This window comes from Lithobates pipiens, unplaced genomic scaffold (assembly GCF_037356315.1).
Source record: "Lithobates pipiens isolate NorthernLeopardFrog02 unplaced genomic scaffold, aLitPip1_a1.2 Scaffold_16, whole genome shotgun sequence".
In the NCBI taxonomy this organism is placed as follows: Eukaryota; Metazoa; Chordata; class Amphibia; order Anura; family Ranidae; genus Lithobates; species Lithobates pipiens.
In genome coordinates this window covers 542,181,707-542,202,764 of record NW_027507748.1, presented here as the reverse complement: position 1 = coordinate 542,202,764, position 21,058 = coordinate 542,181,707, and the positions used below count along the sequence as shown (strand labels likewise).

Sequence of the window (21,058 nt, the reverse complement as noted above, 5' to 3'; positions counted from 1 at the left end):
GTGGAGGTCAACGGACAGATTCCCTGCTAAGCAAGTGGATGCAGCCCCATTTTTAGGTGTGCTCCCCTTGAACTCTATTAGAATGTGTTTTCATGAAGGAGCATCAAAGTCCTGCATGTGCACTTTCAAGAAAAAGTATGTTCTAATAGTGGTCAATAGGAGACTACCTAAAAACACATGTAAAACCAGCCTAAATCAGCTCTATGCTCTTCTGGATCAGTTTTCTCTGTATCAGGTAAGAAGGTGGTGTTTAGGAGGGGTAGTGTAAAGATGGGGTGAGGAAAGGTGGGTGTGAAAGTAGGGAGTGGATTACTGGCTGCTATTTGAAGGAACTGTACACTGACTAAACAGGCATCATGCTATATCAACTACCATCTCATCCATTTGATGCATATATTGAGGGTCCTTTGGTTCCTGTAAAATGGTAGATAAATGACAATAACCCATATTCTTCTCAAAGTAATCCATACACATCCACTACCTAATGGCCCTGTAATCTATATTTCAGTAAATAATTTCTTACTGTGTTTTTTTTTTTTTCCTACCTCCTTGTAATGTCCTCTGAAAGCTCTCAAACCTCTCCCCTTCCCCATCACTTCCATTCTTTGAAACGCCTAGTGTGTATTAATTGCAATCCTATGTACACTAAAAGGCCATAGTCCTTAGTCCAGAGAGGGTCATTACGTTGCTACATACAGTGTGATTATGGAGAACAAATGTAGTCACCCTCTAATAGAAAGTCAGATTACGGCAGAAACCAAAAAAAATAAATTTGGAAGAGGCTGAGCGCAATAGAAAGTACTTTTTTTGAGTTGGAGGATAGGTTAAATTTTCAGAGCAGGTTACATGTTACATTCATCGGTGTAACATGCTCCAGACCTGCCCTTCGCATCCCCGATTTCTCCCTACCCCGTGACTGCTGGCGGGGATCTACTCCCCACACCTGCTGTCGCATTTTGAAAATGGCGTGACCACGAAGGGCTCTTACCATATGGCCACGTCATTCATTCACGGTGATCTGTGAATGAGAGGACTACAAGTATCATTAACCATTGCAGCGTACAATTTACAGATATAGAATACTTTATTAATCACAAATGGAAATGGGGAAATTGTTACGACACAAACACACTGGAGGCGTTTTTCAGGCGCTTTAGTGCTAAAAATAGCGGTTGTAAAGTGCCTGAAAAAAACCTCATCTGCAATCCCAGTGCGAAAGCCCGAGTGCTTTCACACTGGGGTGCTGCGCTGGCAGGACATCAAAAAAAGTCCTGCAAAAGTCCTGCAAGCAGCTTCTTTGAGCGGCTTTAGGAGCCGTGCGCCCCCCAAAGCACCTTGTCCCCATGTTGATGAGGACAAGGGCCTCTTCCCGGTAACCCTGGCCAGCCCCCAGATACCAGCCCCCCACCCTATGTGAATGAGTATTGGGGTATAATGTACCCCTACCCATTCACCTGGTGAAAAGAAATGTAAATAAAACACAACACAAGGTTTCAAAATAATTTATTGCACAGCTCCGGGGGTCTTCCTGCCGGACTCCTCCGCTATCTTCTGCTAGCTCTTTTACTAGCGGAGGAGCCCGGCTTTCTTCTTCGTCCCTGCCCGGGGGTCTCCCGACTTCGGGGGTCTTGCCGGGCCTCCGCTCCTTCTTCCAGCTCTTTTACTAGCTGTGGCCCGGTCTTGTCGTCTTCGGTCTTCTTCCTCCTTGAGATGTTGACTCAACGCTCTCTCTGGCCGCAATGACAGGGACGCGGTGTGCGGTGACTTATATAGGGACAATGGGCGGGCTCACTGGATGATGTCCCCACCCCTTATGATGTCACAGTCCCAGCATCCTCTAAATAAGGGGCGGGACATCACCCAGTGATCCCACCCATTGCCCATATATAAGTCGCCGCACACCGCGTCCCTGTCATTGCGGCCAGAGAGAGTGTTGAGTCAACATCTCAAGGATGAAGAAGAAGAAGACCGGGACACCGATTAGTAAAAGAGCTGGAAGAAGGAGCAGAGGCCCAGCAAGAAGAACCAAAGAGGGGATCGAGACCCCCGAAGTCGGAAGAAGAGGCGGCAGCGACAGGGGACAGGGCCACCGCTAGTAAAAGAGCTAAAGGAAGAAAGCGGAGGCCCGGCAAGAAGAACTGAAGAGGGGGACAAGACCCTTGAAGTCAGAAGAAGACTCCCAGGTGGCGACAAAGAACAAAGCCGGGCTCCTCTGCTAGTAAAAGAGCTAGCAGAAGATAGTGGAGGAGTCCGGAGTGAAGACCCCCGGAGCTGTGCAATAAATTATTTTGAAACTTTGTGTTGTGTTTTATTTAATTTTTTTTCACCAGGTGAATGGGTAGGGGTACATTGTCCTCATCAACATGGGGACAAGGTGCTTTGGGTTGGAGTGTTGCACGGCCCCCCTTCCCCAAAGCACCACCTCATGTTGAGGGCACGCGGCCTGGTACGGTTCAGGAGGGGGGGGGGGCGCGCTCACTCGTCCCCACCCCCTTTCCTGACCGACCGGGCTGCGTGCTCGGATAAGGGTTTCATATGGACTCTGGAGGGGACCCCCATGCTGTTTTTTCGGAGTAGGGCTTCCCCTTTAAGTCCATACCAGGTGACGGGACTAGCGAGGTGTCAATCTCGCCCATGGAGGCGGTGACATTGACCTCCTGCTCTAGTCCCGTCTACCTGGTGCCTCGTTCAAAATGACGGACTTTCCTCTGTGTGTGGGCAAGTCCGTTCATTTCAAAAGTATGGCAGACTCCTGCCATAGTCCGGCAGACCTAGTCTGCCGGAAAAGTCTGGTTGTGTGTGGGCAGGTCCGCTTGTTCGTAAAGTCCGGCAGTTTGTCCGCCGGACTAAGTCCACCGGATAGTCTGATCGTGTGTACGCAGCATAACACCATCCCAGATAATAACCAACATACTATAAAAACACAAAATCCTGATCATAAACCAGAGTTAAATCTTCACCTCCCAGCCCTCACAGAAAAGAATTTGTAGTTCTCAATGGACTGTGAGAGGCCGATGAACAGTCTCGGAGTTCAATCACAAGCCCTGAAGCTTGTAAACAGTCAGCCTGTGTCAGAGATATGGGTTGAAAGTTGCAGGGCTTGTTTGCCGGATCCAGACATTGCACCCGTGATCCACTAATCATGGGTGCAATGCTATGCGGGCTCCTGAGGGAGTTTACACTCACAGTTGGGATGGAGGGGGAAGCTGTATTTTTATCACCCCTCCCCCTTCTTCCCAACTGCTCCCCCTAAACCACAAAGGCAGCAGTATGTGCGTATACACATGACACGGCCATGATACTTTGTGGTGCTGCAAACGTTATTCCTGTTGTGGTGTGGGCTTTTAGGGGTTAAAACAGGCAGTGACATAATGTCTCCTCAAAACCTGTCAAACACCATGTGAAAAGCAATCCACTGTAGATTGATCTTGAGAGGGCCAACACAACTGCAAAGGACCAACAAGTCTGTGCCCAGAGCTACTGTATGTACTTTCCAAATGATATTCTATTCAGCATGTTAGTGCATTTCTATTAATATTATTGCACAATGCAGGGAGTAGTCTACGATGAGTTACAAAAAGACATATGTCCAATAAGATCCATTTGAGCATGTTGCCATTTGTGTATGATCATTGATATGTTAGCAATATAGTTTAATCTTCATGTGTAAACGGTCAGTAGTGTTGGGCTCTCCTGTGTAGATGCGGACCGGGAAATGCCTCGCTGAGTGGAGGTATGCAGTGTCGGTGTCCTGGTGGGAGCTCTCAGGTGGGCTGGGACTACGATCCCAATCATGCCTGAACCCATCACTATTGGTCAGTAGATCCAGACAGAATTGCTGCAACACATCTGTAGTTAGCATGGTTAACTTGCCAGCACTTGATCACATTTGCTTTTTATGAAGTGGCAGCTTTATGAAGTGTTGGTATTCTGCATAGTATACTCTTTTATTATTTTTTTTTTATATATATATATATATATACAATTTTTTTTCTCTGTATCTACAGGTCTAGAGAAGAGTCTGCTGGGAATGTGTGTTGGGTAAGTATGGCATCGCCAGTGTCTCCACCAAAGTTTTAGTCTTAAGTTTAGATGTCATTTATGGCCTTCATTTTTTTCCCCCTATGTGACTGTAACATCTCAAAGAAAGTAATTCTCAATCACTCAAGAAAACCAGTTTGTATTGCTACTGATCAATTTTTGGATGATGACTTGCTAAATAGACAAGTTTGTCTTATTTTTTTTTTGCATTAACGCAATTGTAACCTCACATATACCCAGTGAAGTGACCAGCCTCAGGTGATACACATAGATGAAACAAACAAGTTGTACCTGTTTATCTGCAGTCTTCTCTTTTCTACATATACAACTAGTCTGAGCCATCAGGAAAAAGGGGGTGGAGAACTGAAATTACATTCTGCAAAGCTCAGTGAGGAGAGCTCTGAGAGCTGATTGGAGGGAAGGGACAGACCCCCTTCACACAGCACACAGGAACAGAGCTGCAACTGTCAATCACATGCTGTGTGCTAGAGCTCCTGTTAACTTTTGTCTCTTGTTGTCAAGAAAACTGGTCAGAATGGACTCATGCTGATAGCAAATAAAAAGAGCATAAGACAGAAATTCCACTTGGTGCTCTGAATTGAGACAAATACACACTATAGAGGGATATGCTTTGTTCATATTTCATGTCTGAGGTTTACAACCACTTTGCCTCTTGTCTGCATTTCTTAATGCATGTTGTTATGTTATTCATTTTTTTTAATCAGATGGTTGTCCATTTTTAAAGAAATGATTGTGATTGTCACAGGGACCATACTGATTGTCCTACTATTCCCCAGCACCAGCCCTACAAGTGTTTGCGCCAAGTGTCACTGGGACAGGAGTCACTTTGGATGTGGTTGTATTCCATTGTTCTGTTGTGTCTGTCTGCCTTGGGAGAAAAGTCCTGAACCCCACTCTAACGGGCTTCTGGACCTGGGTAGGGCTGCCAGGTTCGGGAGAGGGTGACAAGATGTGCAGGAAAACTGATTATTATACCAAATTGTAGAAATCGCTCCTGTGGGCGGACCCCAGACCATTACCAAAAAGCTGAGAGTGCCCTAGCAGTTCTGTGCCCAACTGCTACCCCTGACCCATCACATTCCCATGGCGGGGCATCAAGGGAGGTTAAGACAAAAAAATAGTTAAACCATGCCTTCTATTGGCCCAGGATGTCCCAACTGGTAGCCCACTATTGTCGCAACTGAGGATGGGTGGCCAATGGCTCCTCAATGATGAGCATCCCTTGTCCATCATTGAGAAGCCGTTCCAGCGGATAGCTATCGAAATCCTGGGACCCTTGGCTCACCCCAGCAAAACTGGAAAGCGGTACATCCTGACCATGGTGGATTATGCTAGCCGCTATCCCGAAGCAGTGGCCCTCTCCAACATCACAGCTCTCAAAGTCGCAGAAGACCTAGTTACGGTTTTCACGCGAGTGGGCTTTCCAGCCAAAATTTTGTCAGACCAAGGTACACCGTTTATGTCCAATCTGATTCAGTCCATCTGGCAGACCTGTGGAGTAAGGGCCATCCAGACCACCCCCTGTCACCCCCAAACCAACTGACTGTGTGAGCGTTTAAACGGGACCCTGAAGCCTTTACTATGTGCCTTTTTATCAACCAGGAACCAGACTGGGAATGGTACCTCCCCCACCTTCTCTTCGCCTACTGAGAGGTGTCCCGCAGGAATCTACTGGGTTTTCTACTGGGTGGGTGGAGGCAGACTGCACCCCGAACCAGCTAAAATCAAAGCCATTAGGGACTGGCCCACTCCTCAGAATAAAAGCAGGTTATGGCCTGTTTGGGAACTGCTAACTATTATCGCAAATGTGTTCCCCATTTCAGCTCAATTGCCAGGCCACTGATGGTCCTGACCAAGAAGACTAAGTCCAGGGTGGTGGTGTGGACCATGGCCTGCCAGACCACCTTTGATCAGCTGAAGGAGGCCCTCTCCCGTGACCCCATCCTGGCAGCTCCAAACTACAAGCAGACTGTTGGCTCCACATATAGGTTGGTGGCTGTCCTCAGCCAGGTAAATGAGGAAGGGGAAGAGCACCCAGTGGTTTTCCTTAGCCAAAAGTTGCTGGACAGGGAGGTGGCCTATGCCACCTTCAAAAAGGAGTGCCTGGCTATAGTATGGGCCTTGAAAAAAACTGCAACCCTATTTGTACGTCAGGGAGTTCACCTTTCTCATGGACCATCAACCCCTTCATCTGACTGAATTGAATCTCAGGGGATAACGGCCGCCTGCTAAGGTGGAGTTTGGCTTTACAACTGTACAACTTCACTATTCAGTACCGAAGGGGGAGCCAACACCAAAATGCAGATGGGCTCTCCCGTCATCAAGATTCCCAGTAAACCCACAAGTGCCTCTAGGGTAGCCTGTTGAGGTTCCCCCTTTGGTACTCATAAAGTGGAGGGAGGAGGGGTTGTCAAGGGGACCCTACTTCCCCTGATTGCCCTACTGTTCCCCAGCACCAGCCCTACAAGTGTTTGCGCCAAGTGTCACTGAGACAGGGGTCACTTTGGGTGTGGTTGTATTCCATTGTTCTGTTGTGTCTGTTGGCCTTGGGAGAAAAGTATATTATGGGATGTATGTCAATGTAGGGGGGGGGGGGTCCTTCCAGTGGCCCTCCCTGCTGATAAGACTCCTCAGTAAATATGTTTACTGATGAGAAGTATGAATACACCTGACCTGTGTGTCTATTGTTATGGGACAGTTTACCTCGCCCTTAATCCAAGGGAGGGGGGGTGTCTCTGAGTTGTGTATCTGTTGTTACATGTGCTTGAATAAAGAGTCTGTTTTCACCCTACACTGAGCTACGGCTAGTGACTGGGTGGGCTAAGGTGGTCTCAGATCGTGTGGTACGGGACAGAGGAAGCATTTAAGGCGGACATAGTCCTATTGAGGACAGGGGTCCGTTAGTGTCACTCACCAAACATTCTCTGCAGGTGAATATCCCTGGTGCATGTGTTTTTAAATGACCAGTGATTGAGTTGTCTGCAGTAAATGTTTGGTGATTATTATATTCACTGGTTTTTACATGTATATATGGCAAATACATAATGAATATACAGTATGTATACTGCTTCTAGTTTAGGTAACTCAGGAGATTTGCTGATATAAGCCATGCGTCTATAATGTGTGAAGAATTTTCAGTCCTTGAATGGTCTGCAATTTTTTTTTACTTTAACAGATGTTTGAAACATATACAGACATGTGTATAAACAAGACCATGTAAAATATAACAAGGCATCTTTTAAATACTGCATATGGTGTAGTAATACTATGGGTAGCTGCCACTGCAATGGTTTCCTTTGGTCTTGTGTACACAGGCTTTCTTTTTTTTTTTTTTTTTTTTTGCTTTCAAACTGTGTTTTGTAAAACAGTTCTAAATGATTTGAAATGCATGTTTTTGCATGTATGGATGTGTTGGCATTGAATTTGGATAACTTTACCATTTCCTGTTATGGTATGTCTGAATTGGTTGTTTCTACCATACAAGGCTATGCAAATGCTAACAAAACTATAAACACATCAGAAGCAACTCAAACTGACTTTGGAGTCAAACCGTTTTCCCCAAAGATCCCAATGATCATAGGCCTTGTTCAGACTTGCTCAAAATAATATTAATTAAAGTGATTGTAAAGTCTTGTGTTTATTATAAAAAAAAAAAAAAAACAACATGTTATGCTTGCCTCCCCTGTGCAGTGGTTTTCCACAGAGCAGCCCTGATCCTCATCTTCTTGGGTCCCTTTTTGCGGCTCCAGACCCCTCCCTCCCGTGGAGTGCCCCCTCAGCCAGCAGCTTCCTATGGGGGGCACCCAAGCCAAGTCAGAGCTTTGTGTATCCATTCAGACATGGAGCCCCAGCCCGGCCCCCTCTCTTCCCTGATTGGCTGACTGACTTTGACAGCAGCGGAAGCCAATGGCACCGCTGCTGTGTCTCAGCCAATCAGGAGTGTCCCGGACGGCTTAGATACTTGTGGACATCGCTGGAGAGAGATGGGGCTCGAGTAAGTAGTTAGGGGTTACTGAGGAGGCTGCTGCATACAGAAGGTTTTTATCTTAATGCAGAGAATGCATTAAGATAAAAAAAATCTTCTGTTTTAACAATCCCTTTAACAAATGTGCCTATAGCTATAGTTGTTTGTTGAGTTTGGCATGCTTTTGAAGGGCACGTTAAAATGCTCCCCAAACGCCCAATGTACAGTTGACATTCCTTATTTATTTTTTTATTTTTTGAGCTGTTGTGAACAAGGTGCAGCATGCTGCAAAAACATGCCAGTGTGTTTATGGTGCGTTGCCATAGACTTGATTGGAAGGAATAAAGATGCTTCAACTCCTTCCAAACTCCACATGAAGCTTTATTTTTCAACACAACACGATGCAAACGCTTCACATTTTGATAATGTGAACAGCACTATGTGCTGGAAAATCATGAAGATGGTAGCATTCCAAAGTAGATAAAATCTTAACATCTTTATTGAGTATATCCAAATAAAATGACAGAAAAGACACACAATTCCAGGACAGCCAGTAAGCGGGTTTCACACGTCAGTGCTTATTCAATACAACATACTGATCAATCAGCCAGTGCCTGCTAAACCAGATGAACTTTGATCTGTCTATGACCAGCTTAAAGTGGTTGTAAAATCTCAAGGTTTTTGCATTAAGGTGAAAAACCTTCTGTGCTGCAGAGCCATTGGCTCCTGCTGCTGTCAGTCAAGAACTGTGACGCGGGGGGCGGGGCAGACAGAGTCTTTGTGAATGGACACACTAGCGGGACTCAGGAGCAAGCCCACACGGATCACCCATGGAAAGCGGCTTTCCGTGGGGGCACCCGATGAAGAGGAAGAGCCAGGATCGCCGGTGGGGGACCCCAGAAGAAGAGGATCTGGGCTGCTCTGTGAAAAACCATTGCACAGAGCAGGTAAGTGTGACAGGTTTATTATTTTTATAAATGGGGGTCAGATCAGACAAGGAGCACAGCAGGAAAAAGTACACCAAGGAGGAAAATGGTAAATATCCTGGTGGAAGATTGGTCACAGAAAAGGGGAACAGAGGGACAGCAAATGAAACCACAGGTGTAGTACTGAAAATGTGAGGGAGGAGGAGACCTGGAGGGGAGGGGGGGGGGGGAACTTAGATGGTAACTCCACTTTTGTGGGGAAAAAAATAGTAAATAAAAATAAATAAAGCATATACGAGGGGTCTTCAAAAAGTTTCTGCAGTTTTATATATTTAACTTGGTTTAAAAAAGTGCATAAACTTTTTGAAGAACCCTCGTACAATTACTACACAAGTCATTTTGTAATAGAATGAAAAGAAAAAGTCATTTTTAATAACAATCTGAAGTGCTTTAATTTTCTGTATAATGCAATGCAATATGACAACTTGGAGGCATTTTATACACAGATGGTTAGAAATCTCATTTCCTGCTTGTGTGATTGGCTTACTGAGTTTCCCAGATGTTTGCACAAGATACAAGTCAGATTTTGGGCATCCTCTTCAACAAGAAATTTATTTCTGGTTAGACTTCCAAAGAAAAGTCACATCTAATTGGATTCAGACAATGCCACTTTCCTCATTAGAACCCTACAGCAGATGATTTATAATTATAAAGTCACTCTCATTCACATTCACTGTGCTTATGGACACAGACAAACAGCAATTTCTTCAGAATAACAAAAGGTAGGGAGCTGCAACAAAGCTTGTAAAGTACATAGATCAGTACATAGATCAGTACATAGATCAGTACATAGATCAGTACATAGATCAGTACATAGATCAGTACATAGATCAGTACATAGATCAGTACATAGATCAGTACATAGATCAGTACATAGATCCTTGCAAAGTACATAGATCAGCCAGAGGGAATTGTTCTTTCCCAACAAAAGTGGAGTTACTCTTTAACTACTTCCCACCCGCCGGCCGCTGGGCGGCGCGGCTCTCGTTCTGGGTGGACGTCATATGACGGGTTCCCAGAACGACTGCTCTCGCGGGGCGCGCATCACATCGATCGGTGGTGTGGTGTGGTGTGTCAGTCAGACATACCGCTACACTGATCTCGGTAAAAAGCCTCTGACGGAGTCTCTTTACCACATGATCAACCGTGTCCAATCATGGCTGATCACATTGTAAACAGGAAGAGCCATTGATTGTCTTTTCCTCACTCGCATCTGACAGATGCAAGTAGAGCAGAGCTGATCGGCTGCTCTCCTAAGGGGGGTTTGTGCTGATTGTTTATCAGCACAGCCCCCCTTGGAGGACCACCAGGATGCTGCCAGGACCACCAGGGAATGGCACCACCCTGGACCACCAGGTATGCCACAATAGACCATCAGGGAAAGGCCAATACGTGCCCATCCCCAATGCCTGCCAGTGCCATCAATGATGTCTATCAGTGCCACATATCAGTTCCCAGCAGTGCCGCCTATCATTGCCGCCCATAATTACCCTTCAGTGCCTCCTATCAGTGCCCATCAGTGCCACCCATGAGTGCCCATCAGTGACTTAGTTATTTACAAAATTTTATAAGAAAAACAAAAGAAAAACTTTTTTTTTCAAAATTTTAGGTCTTTTTTTTATTTAGCAAAAAATAAAAAACACAGAGGTGATCAAATACCACCAAAAGAAAGCTGTATTTGGGGGAACAAAATGATAAAAATTCTGTTTGGGTACAGTGTAGCATGACCGCGCAATTGTCATTTAAACAGCGACAGGGCATAAAATTGGCTAGGGCAGGAAGGTGGGGGGGGGGGTGTAAGTGCCTGATATTGAGGTAGTTAACAGGAGACCCCTAAAAAGCAAAAACTTAAGGTAGAGACAACAAAGAGAGGTGCCATTTGCTGCTTGAGGATATAAAGCGGAGCGTGGGCGAGAATCCTCCTGCACATCTGACAGGAGATAGGAAGTGCACATCTCTCTTTTTTTATATTAGGAATGTTTTCACCTACTAACCAAAGTATTTCCAAATGCAATAGAATAAAAATATTCTCAAATCTAAATATGGATTACATAACAGAAACATATAACTTTGATTTTCACGTTTTCTACATCAGAAGCTGAAGAAATTTGTCTATAGCTGGATACACACTATACAATTTTCTGTAGATTTTTTTTTTCCTTCAGATTTACCAAAACCCTATAATATGATATCAAACCCGAGTTTCAATTTGTATGCAATCAGGCAGGCCCTTGCACTACATGGTTTTGGTAAATCTAAAGGAAATCGGACAATAAAAGTTGTATAGTGCGTATGGGGTCTATGACTCTATGCCTTTTTTTCAGTAAGAAAGTGAAGAAGCCTGACATTGTTGTTGTTCATTCATTATACTTGGCTTTATTGAAGCTTTATGATATCACATTCTCTTATATGTCTTGTATCCTATGGATAAAAGCTCTCGAATGTATGGCAGCCTTTACATCCCCCTGGCTTTGGTCCTCTTCTTGTCCTTTAATTCAGAAAATATAAATGAGAGTTGTCTGAATAGCATGGGTAATGTGTTGGGAGATGAATGATGGTGTGATTGATGTGTACAGCATCATGTCATAAAGAAAGAGATTGCATTTGTAGGTAGGACAAAGCTGCAATAACCTTTTTTCTCAACTAAGGCAGGTGGTATTTTGGAATTACAGTGTGCCAGGGATTTATCGTGAGATTGGAGCTAGCAAAAGAAGCTGTAAAAATTTTGTGACGTTCATTGGATATATTTGCTATGGCAAGTGTTAGCCAATGTGACAGTTAATAATCCAAATAATATATGCATTACTTAATCAACAAAATTACCTAATCAACAACGTAATCTGTATTTGCATTGTAATTATTCTGCCCTTTTCAGCCACAAATGAGTCAAAATGAATGATGACAACCGGATCAAAAGGAGACATTGTTACTGACATTATTCAAACGTTGGACCGATTTCTAAAGGATTTGCTGTGTGATTCACACAGCAAATGTTTGCCGGACATTAGTCCATTAGTACTTTACAGCCTTCAACTATCAAAGAGGATTTTCCCTATTCACATACAATATAGTTGAAAGATTCCAAGCACCAAACAACATTTGCCTATCAATGTCAATGTAGAACATAATAGAGACATTCTAGTAGCTAACAAGGTTCACTGGTTACCTTTTTTAATTCAAGCAACATTTTCCCAATAGCATAAAAAATAATAGATCCAAAAAAAAAAAAAAAAAACACGTTTTGTTTTTTACATTAAAAATCAAACACGATTCGTCTATTAGCCAATGCACTACACATAAGGTACATACAGACAAAATCGCACAGTTACTGCATAAAAATAGACTGGCTACTGTGGAAATCAGATGCCTACTTGCACATCTCCATTTTCCCTCTGAATCGATGCTACCTGCATTTTGCTGTTGGCTGGCAACATTACCAGTTTGTTGCCCTCCCCTAAGCCTGTCCATGGCATTCTTGCCAGTGTGCTGGCTCGTGACCTAGCTCTGCTGCCCTCCAAAGCCCTGTACACACAATGCGAATTTTGGAAAGGAAGTTGTCCTTTGACGGCCTGTCATCCGAAATTCTTAACGTTGGTATGCTTCTTTCGACATCTGATTTTCTTTTTTCATCAGACAAAAGCTAGATGAGCAGACTAGTAAATTTTTTGATGAACGACAGCTCAATGTCTGATTTTCGGATAGTCCGTAAAGAATCGCCACACAAAAGTCGAAAGTACAAACACGCGTGATTGGAATCAAGGAAGGACACGGAAGAGTTTGGTCTTTGTAAACTACCGTTCGTGTTCTAGAATTAACATTTGTGACGCGGCAATTGATGAAATGTCGAAATGCAGCGCACATTCTCATCTTCTCTAGGCTACGTTCACACTGCTGCGGTGCGAATTTAGCTCGATTTTGATCCGATCGCGTTGCAAATTTGCATTGCGAATTCTTTATGCGCTCTTGCGATTCTACTGCAAATTGTGCAGTCTATGGAGCTGAATTCGCATCGCACACGGATAAAACTAGCACCGGACCTTTTTTCCCCGCAGGTTATATTCGCAACGCATTGATGTGAACGGCACTAATGTTAATCTATGTAATTTTAAATGACTTTCGAATTTAAGAAATAGCAATGGCTCAAATTCACAATAAAATTCGCAGTAGTGTGAACCTAGCCTTAATGGGATAAAAATGAAGCTGCTTTGCTGGTGATACTGATGTAGTTATGCCAAACTTATTTTAAAAGGCATTTGTTTTGTAGTGATATAAATAATATTAATATTATGGTTGTTGTTTTGATTTATTTTTTGGGGAAGTTACCACAACACCATTATCCCTGAGTTTTTAAGATCAAAGATACAACTATGTTGTGTTCCTTGTTAATTTTCCATTGTGTTATTTTTTTTATGTAATTGCCTACTCCCAAACTGTCATTTGAAGATCCGGAACGACCCTGAAAATCGCGAATCAACGCTCACCAAACTTCTACTAACACGAAATTAGCAGAAGGGGCCCAAAGGGTGGCGCTCAAGAAATTAACTTCCTCTTTATACTCTTGTAGTACGTCACAATGTTCGTGTTTGTCCAGTGTCAATTTGTGGATAGTTAGTATGCTAGACAAAATCCTGCACACGCGCTTTTGACAAAAAAAAAAATCAGACGCTCGGTTGTACGACAATTGAACCGTGTGTACGAGGCTTTAAGATTTGACCTCATATTATATGGTTTTGTTAAATGTGAAGAAAGAAAATTGTATAGTGTGTATCCAGCTTTAATCTTCAAAGGTATGTGCTGGACCCAACCCACCTTTTGGAGCATTTGGGTCTATTTCTGGATATGGTTCAGGGTCTTCTTCCCTCCGGACAAGGTCCTATCCTTCGCTCCCACATTCAGGCCCTCACTATGGTCCAGGAGATGCCCCAATATTTGCTTTTGCATGAGGGTCTTTACTCTGATGGTAGCCTCTTTCGAGACTATAACATCAGCCATTTTTTTTTTTTCCCCCCAGACCATTGCAACTCAACATTCCGGCTACATGAGACAAGCAGTCTCCTAGAGCATCCTTTTTGCCTGATCATAAAAAACCATGCTTGCCCTACCATGGTGGGTTTCAAGTCCAGCACTGGAATTTGGGAAGTCCTTGGAAGTTGCACATGATAGATACCAGCCTATCAGGTAGGGATGGAGTGCTAGATACCCACCTGGTGTATAGGACTTGGTCATCGACCGAAGCCTGGCTTCTGCTCAAAATATTGAAACGCAAAGAGTGATTTGATTATCTGAAATGCTGTACTACTCGACTTTAAGGTCACCCAACCAGGGTTCAGTTGACAGGGCCAAGGCGATGGCCTAAAACAACCATCAGGAGGCTCCAAAAGTTGCCTGCTTCTCAACTGTTTAAGCCCAGGTCTGTCTGGAGCCTGTCAAATTCAGCCATTCTTACGCTCCTGAAAACAAGACACAAACCTTCTGCAAAGTCAACCTCAACCTCCTGTGTAAAAAGAATATCTGATGTGAAACTTTATACAACTCTTCAATGATGATCAGGAGTCCATAGGGCATGCTGATGATCTATTGATCTAATGAGACAGTTATGTGGCAGCTCAGTGTCGTAAATGTAGAAGGGAAAATTTCTTCCCAACCCTACCTTAAAGCAGAAGTAAACCCGATGATTGAACAGTTTAAAAAAGTTTACACTTCTGGCAGGTGACGGGAATGTAACTGTCACATTGGTTGTGCTCTCAACCAAACTGTCAATCCATCCAATGGCTGATGTCATAACTTATCACATGTGCAGGATCATGGCAGTTGAAGATTAAACAGAGGTCAAGATGGCAGCTTCCTTGGCTGAAAACAATGGGAGGGTTTACTTTCATTTTAAGCTCGTCATACGCGGTTAGAAAATTGATCTAAAAAACTGTTGAAAATCGGATTTCTAAGAATTTGTCGACCGCGCATGCCATCATTGTATCATAAGGTAGTTATTTCACCCAATTATCGATTTAATAGCATAAATGGTCGATTTTTCGATAAAACAATTACATTATTCAGGGTTACACACACACATGCACTGTAGATTTGTTCAAACAGTTTTTGATCAACTCCACTACTAATATTTCAAAAATCGTTTTGTTTCGATGCAAACAATCTGACTTATAGTTTTTTTTTTTTTTTTTAAGATTTCGAGAATCGAAATTAGCCCACTAACGTTTCGAAAGTCGAATGATCAAGCATACCGAATGCTTTCACACTGGGGCATTTTCCAGGCGCTACAGTGCTAAAAATGGCACCTGTATAGCGCCTGAAAAAAATGGCCCCTTTCACTCCAGTGTGAAAGCCGGAGGACTTTTACACTGGAGTGGTGCGCTAGCAGGACAGTGAAAAAAGTCCTGCTAGCAGCATCTTTGGAGCATCTTTGGAGCGGTGAAGGAGCGATGTATTCATTGCTCCTAAACCGCTCCTACCCATTGAAATCAATGGGGCAGCATGGCTATACCGCCGGGAAATCGGCGGTTTAACCCTTTTTCAGCCGATAGCGGGGGTTAAATCCGCCCTGTTAGCGGCCAAATCCTGCAGCTAAAACAACGGTAAATCCGTGCTAAAAATAGAACCCCTTTACTGCTGACGCCCACACCGCCCCAGTGTGAAAGGGGCCTGTGTATGGTGATCATAACTCTGCCCTACCCAACTATGCTAGACATTTAGGCTAGGTTCACATATATGTGAATTGGATGCATTTTTAACCGCTTCCATTTCACATAACGTATGAATGTGAATGGCTTTCAATGAAGCCGGTTCACGCATATCTGGGTTGGCTGTGGTGCAGTTTGAAAAGGGTCCTGTGAGGTTTTTTTTTGGGTTCAGTTCAGATGTGAATTCAGGAATTTTTTTTTACCTGAACCGGAGAACAGCAATGCTCTGGACTGAAAAACCGTAGCTGGATATGTGTGAACCCAGCCTTTAGCCTCGTACACACGGTTCGATTGCTGGCAGGGGATTGTCTGTTGACAGACTGTTGTCCTAAAATCTTACCATTAGTACGCTCCTTTTGACAATTGTTGTCCGTATGGTCAGTACACAAATCCGTCACACAAGTTGAAAGTACAAACACGCATGCTCGGAATCAATGCTCACGAAACACAAAATTAGCAGAAGAGGACCAAAGGGTGGTGCCCAAGAGCTGAAATTCCTTGTAGTACGTCGCTACGTTTGTGGCACAACAAATGTGTACTGTTCGTATGCAAGACAAGATCCTGGCACACACCCCTTTTGACTAAAATCAGACTCTGGGTTAGCCAACATTCTTACCGTGTGTACGAGACTTTACTGCTCAAACCTTCTGGGAGCTGATCAGCCAGGTTGGGCTTCTCCTGTGTAACCATTATTATTAGAAGCAGGTGTCCGAGATGTCTGTAAAGAGTTCATCTCCATTTTCTCCATAGAACCCCTTTCACCCCAGGGCTGTTGTGCATTAGCGGTAAAGCGGCGCTCGTCTTATCGGCGCTTTACCACTGTTTAAGGGGTGTTTTAACCCCCGCTAGCAGCCAAAGAAGGGGTTAAAAGCAGCGTTTTCCGAAGAGCTGGCCATTCATTTTAATGGGCAGGGCATTTTGGGGGGGCAGTATACAGCGCTCCCGAACCGCCCCAAAGATGCTGCTTGCAGGACGTTTTCTAACATTTCGCAAGAGCACCGCCCCAGTGTGAAAAGTCACACTCAAATAAATGGGAGGAGGTTTTCAGGCACTTTACAGGCAATATTTCTAGCACTAAAATTCCTGAAAACCACCTCAGTGTGAAAGGAGTCTAAGTGAAAGCATGCTCATTCACTCAATGGATACATGCATATTTGTGTCACCGTCTTTTTTGTTACTATGAACACTCGGCAGCCATAACTTGCATGACTCAGTAGCCAGATTGTCAACACCTTTTAGGTATGTTTATTTCTTACAGCTAAAGAGACTTTGATACATCCGTGATCTGTCATACTGAAGATCTTTCAGCTTCTGTGTGTGTCTCTCTACCTTCTTTCTTTGTGTGTGTATATTGTATAGAGAGATAGACAGACACACACAGACACACAGACACACACACACACACACACACACACCTACCTGTATATACCATTCCATACATAATGCACTCTCCTGCACAATATAAACATGTAATATGATACAAATAAATGGCAAAAAAGTAAACCGTAATTGGCAGTTGGAGGCGTCAGTTGTGTAAAAAAATAAAAAAAATTACTTCCAGTGACTGACATAGAAAAACTACGCAAAGAATTTCTCAAACTGCAAAAGCTGCGGTAAGGTAATAGGATTTCACACTCATTTTTTTTTTTTTTCTGATAGTCACAATAGTCAGCGATACATGAAACAAGAAATATTTACTTTAATGATGACATTATGTTCAAAAAGTGTCAGACGGCAGATATATCAGGAGTTAGCAGGTTCGCAGCAATCAGACAGTATCGCTTGCTGGCGGAAAAAAAGAAATCTGCAAGCTGTACTTATCAGCTCAAACCAGTAAAAGCTGGGTAGTAGGATTATATACACTATTTATTTCATGGTGCTCAGCCAAGTGTGAAAAGTAAAATACCGGTATGTCTGCTGGTGTGTGTTATGAAAACAAGCAGCAGGTTCTTTAGGAATTAGCGACTTTGTCTTTTTAATAAACTTGCACCTGCTGGCGAACAGAAAAATAAATAAATGCACATCTAATCAGTAAGTGTCATTTGAAATCACTAACCGTAGATAATAGGATTATAGGTGTGTGCCGCTAACTATGTTATGAAGTTGACCGACACCACGTGTATCACGGTTTGGTGACTTTGTGGTTTTACTCACTATTACTTATCCTCTTGTTAATGGGATGAGGGAATGATCTCCATAGGAAACATTGGATTAAAGTTATGTTTCAAGCCAGAGACCTTCCACCTCCACAAAAAAATCCACCCACCCCATAGCTATTTGTTGCAGCAATTTCTTTTAAATCTAGATATAAATACTGGTCTGAATCCATAGTCCCATGGGGCACTGGGTCTCAAGTCCTCTCTCTTCCTTGCTGCAGAGTTGGTGGATCCTCCTTTAGTTATCCACATCTCTGCCTGATGACGTAAACATTTACCATTTGGCTGCCCATTGGTGGCGTTCTGACAGGTTCTGAAGACTCCTGAAGCAGTATAATGGCATTATGAAGATAGGTGGCTGCTTCACACTTGAACCGATCCCAAAAATGCACAAGACCAATTGGTCAAGGGCCTGGAGTGCAGCACTGGATCACCTATGAAGAGGCGTTGGAGAGGGACATGTGACGGTGAAGTTAGATAAGAAAAAAATGGCTTTAGTGGCATTTTTATAAAGAAAAATTGTAAGGGGAGAGATCCACAGTTGGGCTTTAATCCTTTTGCTGTCAGAGCGGTTATTGCATTTTTAAAGTTTAAAGTTCACTTTAGGCCTGAAGATTACATAAAACCCACAAACATTATATATTTTCTGAAAGCAGACACCATAGAGAATAAAATGGTGGTAGTTCTAATTTTGTCCATCTCATATTAACGCAGCAGTTTAGCAAACAACAATTCCAGTACACTTAGCCCTTGTACACACGGTCGGACATTCTGACAACCAAATCCGTTGGATTTTGTCCGCCGGATTTTGTCCTAAACTGTTGCATACACACGGTCGGACAAAGTTGTCGGAAAATCCGATTGTACATAACGTGATGATGTTATTTGGTTACGACGGGACTACGTTCAGGCTAGTAGCCAATAGCTTTGGTCTAGGAATTTGATCTGAGCATGCGTGGCACTTTGTCCATCTGAGTAGGCTACACATGATCGGAGTATGTCCAATCGGAGCATTTTGTCGGAAAATTTTACGGACAAGTTGGAAAACTTGGTCCGTCGGATACTCCGACGGAAACAGTCTGATGGAGACCACACACAGTTGGATTATCCGACAAAACGGTCCGATAGGACACATTCTGTCGGAATCTCCGACCGTGTGTACAAGGGCTTAGACAGTAAAGCCTAAAAAGTGTGTGCCTGTGAAATATAACAAGCTTTGGTACCCTATAATTATATAATATAAAAGACGCTTTCCTACAGGTCATCAGTTTAGTGACCCATTAATAATGGGCCTAGAAATATTGCTCTCACTCCAGTGTGCGCAATGATTTGTAACATAATCAATATCTTTGTTTGTAGGCACCTCTGACGTATGCATTTATGCTTGTACATATGTAGGGGTGGGGGTTCTCAAAAACTTTTTTTGGGGGAGGGGGAAATTTAATTTGGGTGTAACTTTATTTATTTTCTTCTGAGCTTTTCATCACAGGGGACATGCATTTTTAGTGACAGGTTCTCCTTAATGGGACATCAAGGGTCTAAAAGACCCCTGATGTCTCACTTGTCCTCCATTGAAACTAATGCTGTGCAGATCGTACTGCATTAGTTGCTTAAAAGTGACAAGGGGACCCGGACTTATAATTATTTAAAGTCACTTTCGAGTCAGTAACAGGAAGGGGAGATCAGTCTCTACATCTCTACCCGATGGTACCCACCATGCTGATCCTAGGTGCACAAATGGGTGCGTGAAGCCCAAAAAACATGGCGTGGGGGGGGCGGCCCTTATCAGGGTGTGTGGAAGCGATCCACAAGCTGCAGAGACATTGGATCACTTCCATCTGCAAGCCTACAGTCAGCTTGTCAAATTTACTCACAATCCAAGCGGCTATAAAATCCCCCAGCATACACTGGTGGCAGTAAAACGGTTAAAGGAATTTTATGATCACAGCACACACTTTAATTTTATAACATCAGCATAGTAATAGCAATACAAACAATAGTTAAATTTGACCATCTAATATAGGCTTACTTGAAAAATGCCCTTTCATGGGGACTATATCCCATGGTACTTTGGACTATGTATCCCATGGCACCTTGCTGCCTGCAAGCATCAATTCTTGTTCCTGCTCTCAGCACCTCTGTAGTTCAGAAGGTAGGCTCTTTGAAGTGTGTGACACTGTAGTGCCCAATCAAAGGGTATGGTGAATACATGTCATAGAATTCAAGGAAGTAAATGCATTGGAATCTTCACAAAATAGGCTCAAGATAACTCAGATTAATAGAACTAGGCTGGAAACATGTATATGATTTTACCATAGATGAGCTTTAACAGGGAGTATGTAAGAATGCATATTTCTTGTTATATATCAAGGCTGTTAAATACCAGATGGATAGAAAAAGCAGCAAATGTCAGATTAATGGACCAGTACTGCATAAAAATACAGAAATTACCTCTTATACCTGTCATATGAATCTTTAAAAATGATTGAAGTATTCCTAACAGGGTTATAGTTTGCCCCGTCATTGTCAGTATTTGCTCAATAGCTTGGTATGCAAGCGACATTGTGGAATTGATATAACGGATTATATTTATTATTATTTTTTTTAAACTACATATAGCTTACAGTACGTAATATTTCTGTGATAGTGCTGCTTTAAAGAAGTAGTTTTGACTGTTGCTTCCCAGGGAGCTAGCAGACGTCAAAAGGCAACTGAAAAACAGAAAGCATCTGATCGATTGCCCATATGCCCTATTTAGTTTGGAAGCCATGTATAAGCCATTACAAAAGCCATTTTATAAAATTCAATCATATTTACTTTTGATGCCATGCTTTATGTCTTGGAAGTACTGATTGTGACATTCAAGCACAGAATTCCTATTAGTTGTCCTTCAAGCCAACAGCAGCACATGCAAGGAGCCCAAAGAAAAGAAAGAGAGAAAGTTTTTTTTTAAAAAAAGGGGGACACTAAACAGATCTGATTAACATACGGTTACAGCTGAATTTTTTTTTTTTTTCATCTCGTTTATTGATCTGAGAAAAGACAGTTCGAATAAAGGACATATGAGAATAAAAAAGGAGGGGAGGCAGAAGAGCCCTTATGGTGTAATGTAGAAGCAGGACTTTTTTTCTCAGAGAAAAGCAACAGGAACTCACCCCCTTCCTGCTGGTTCACACTCATCTCTGTTCCTAGAGG

The 21,058-nt window shown here is 43.1% G+C and overlaps 1 protein-coding gene across 1 annotated transcript in view; it reads left to right on the top strand.

Annotated features, from left to right (window-relative positions):
- The window catches only part of FKBP11 (FKBP prolyl isomerase 11), a 55,121-nt gene that overhangs the window by 22,034 nt on the left and 12,029 nt on the right, over window positions 1-21,058 (top strand). Inside the window, exon 4 of the mRNA XM_077483328.1 lies at window positions 4,008-4,041. Within this exon, the coding sequence (XP_077339454.1) occupies window positions 4,008-4,041 (34 nt within the window). The remainder of the gene's footprint in view (window positions 1-4,007; window positions 4,042-21,058) is intronic.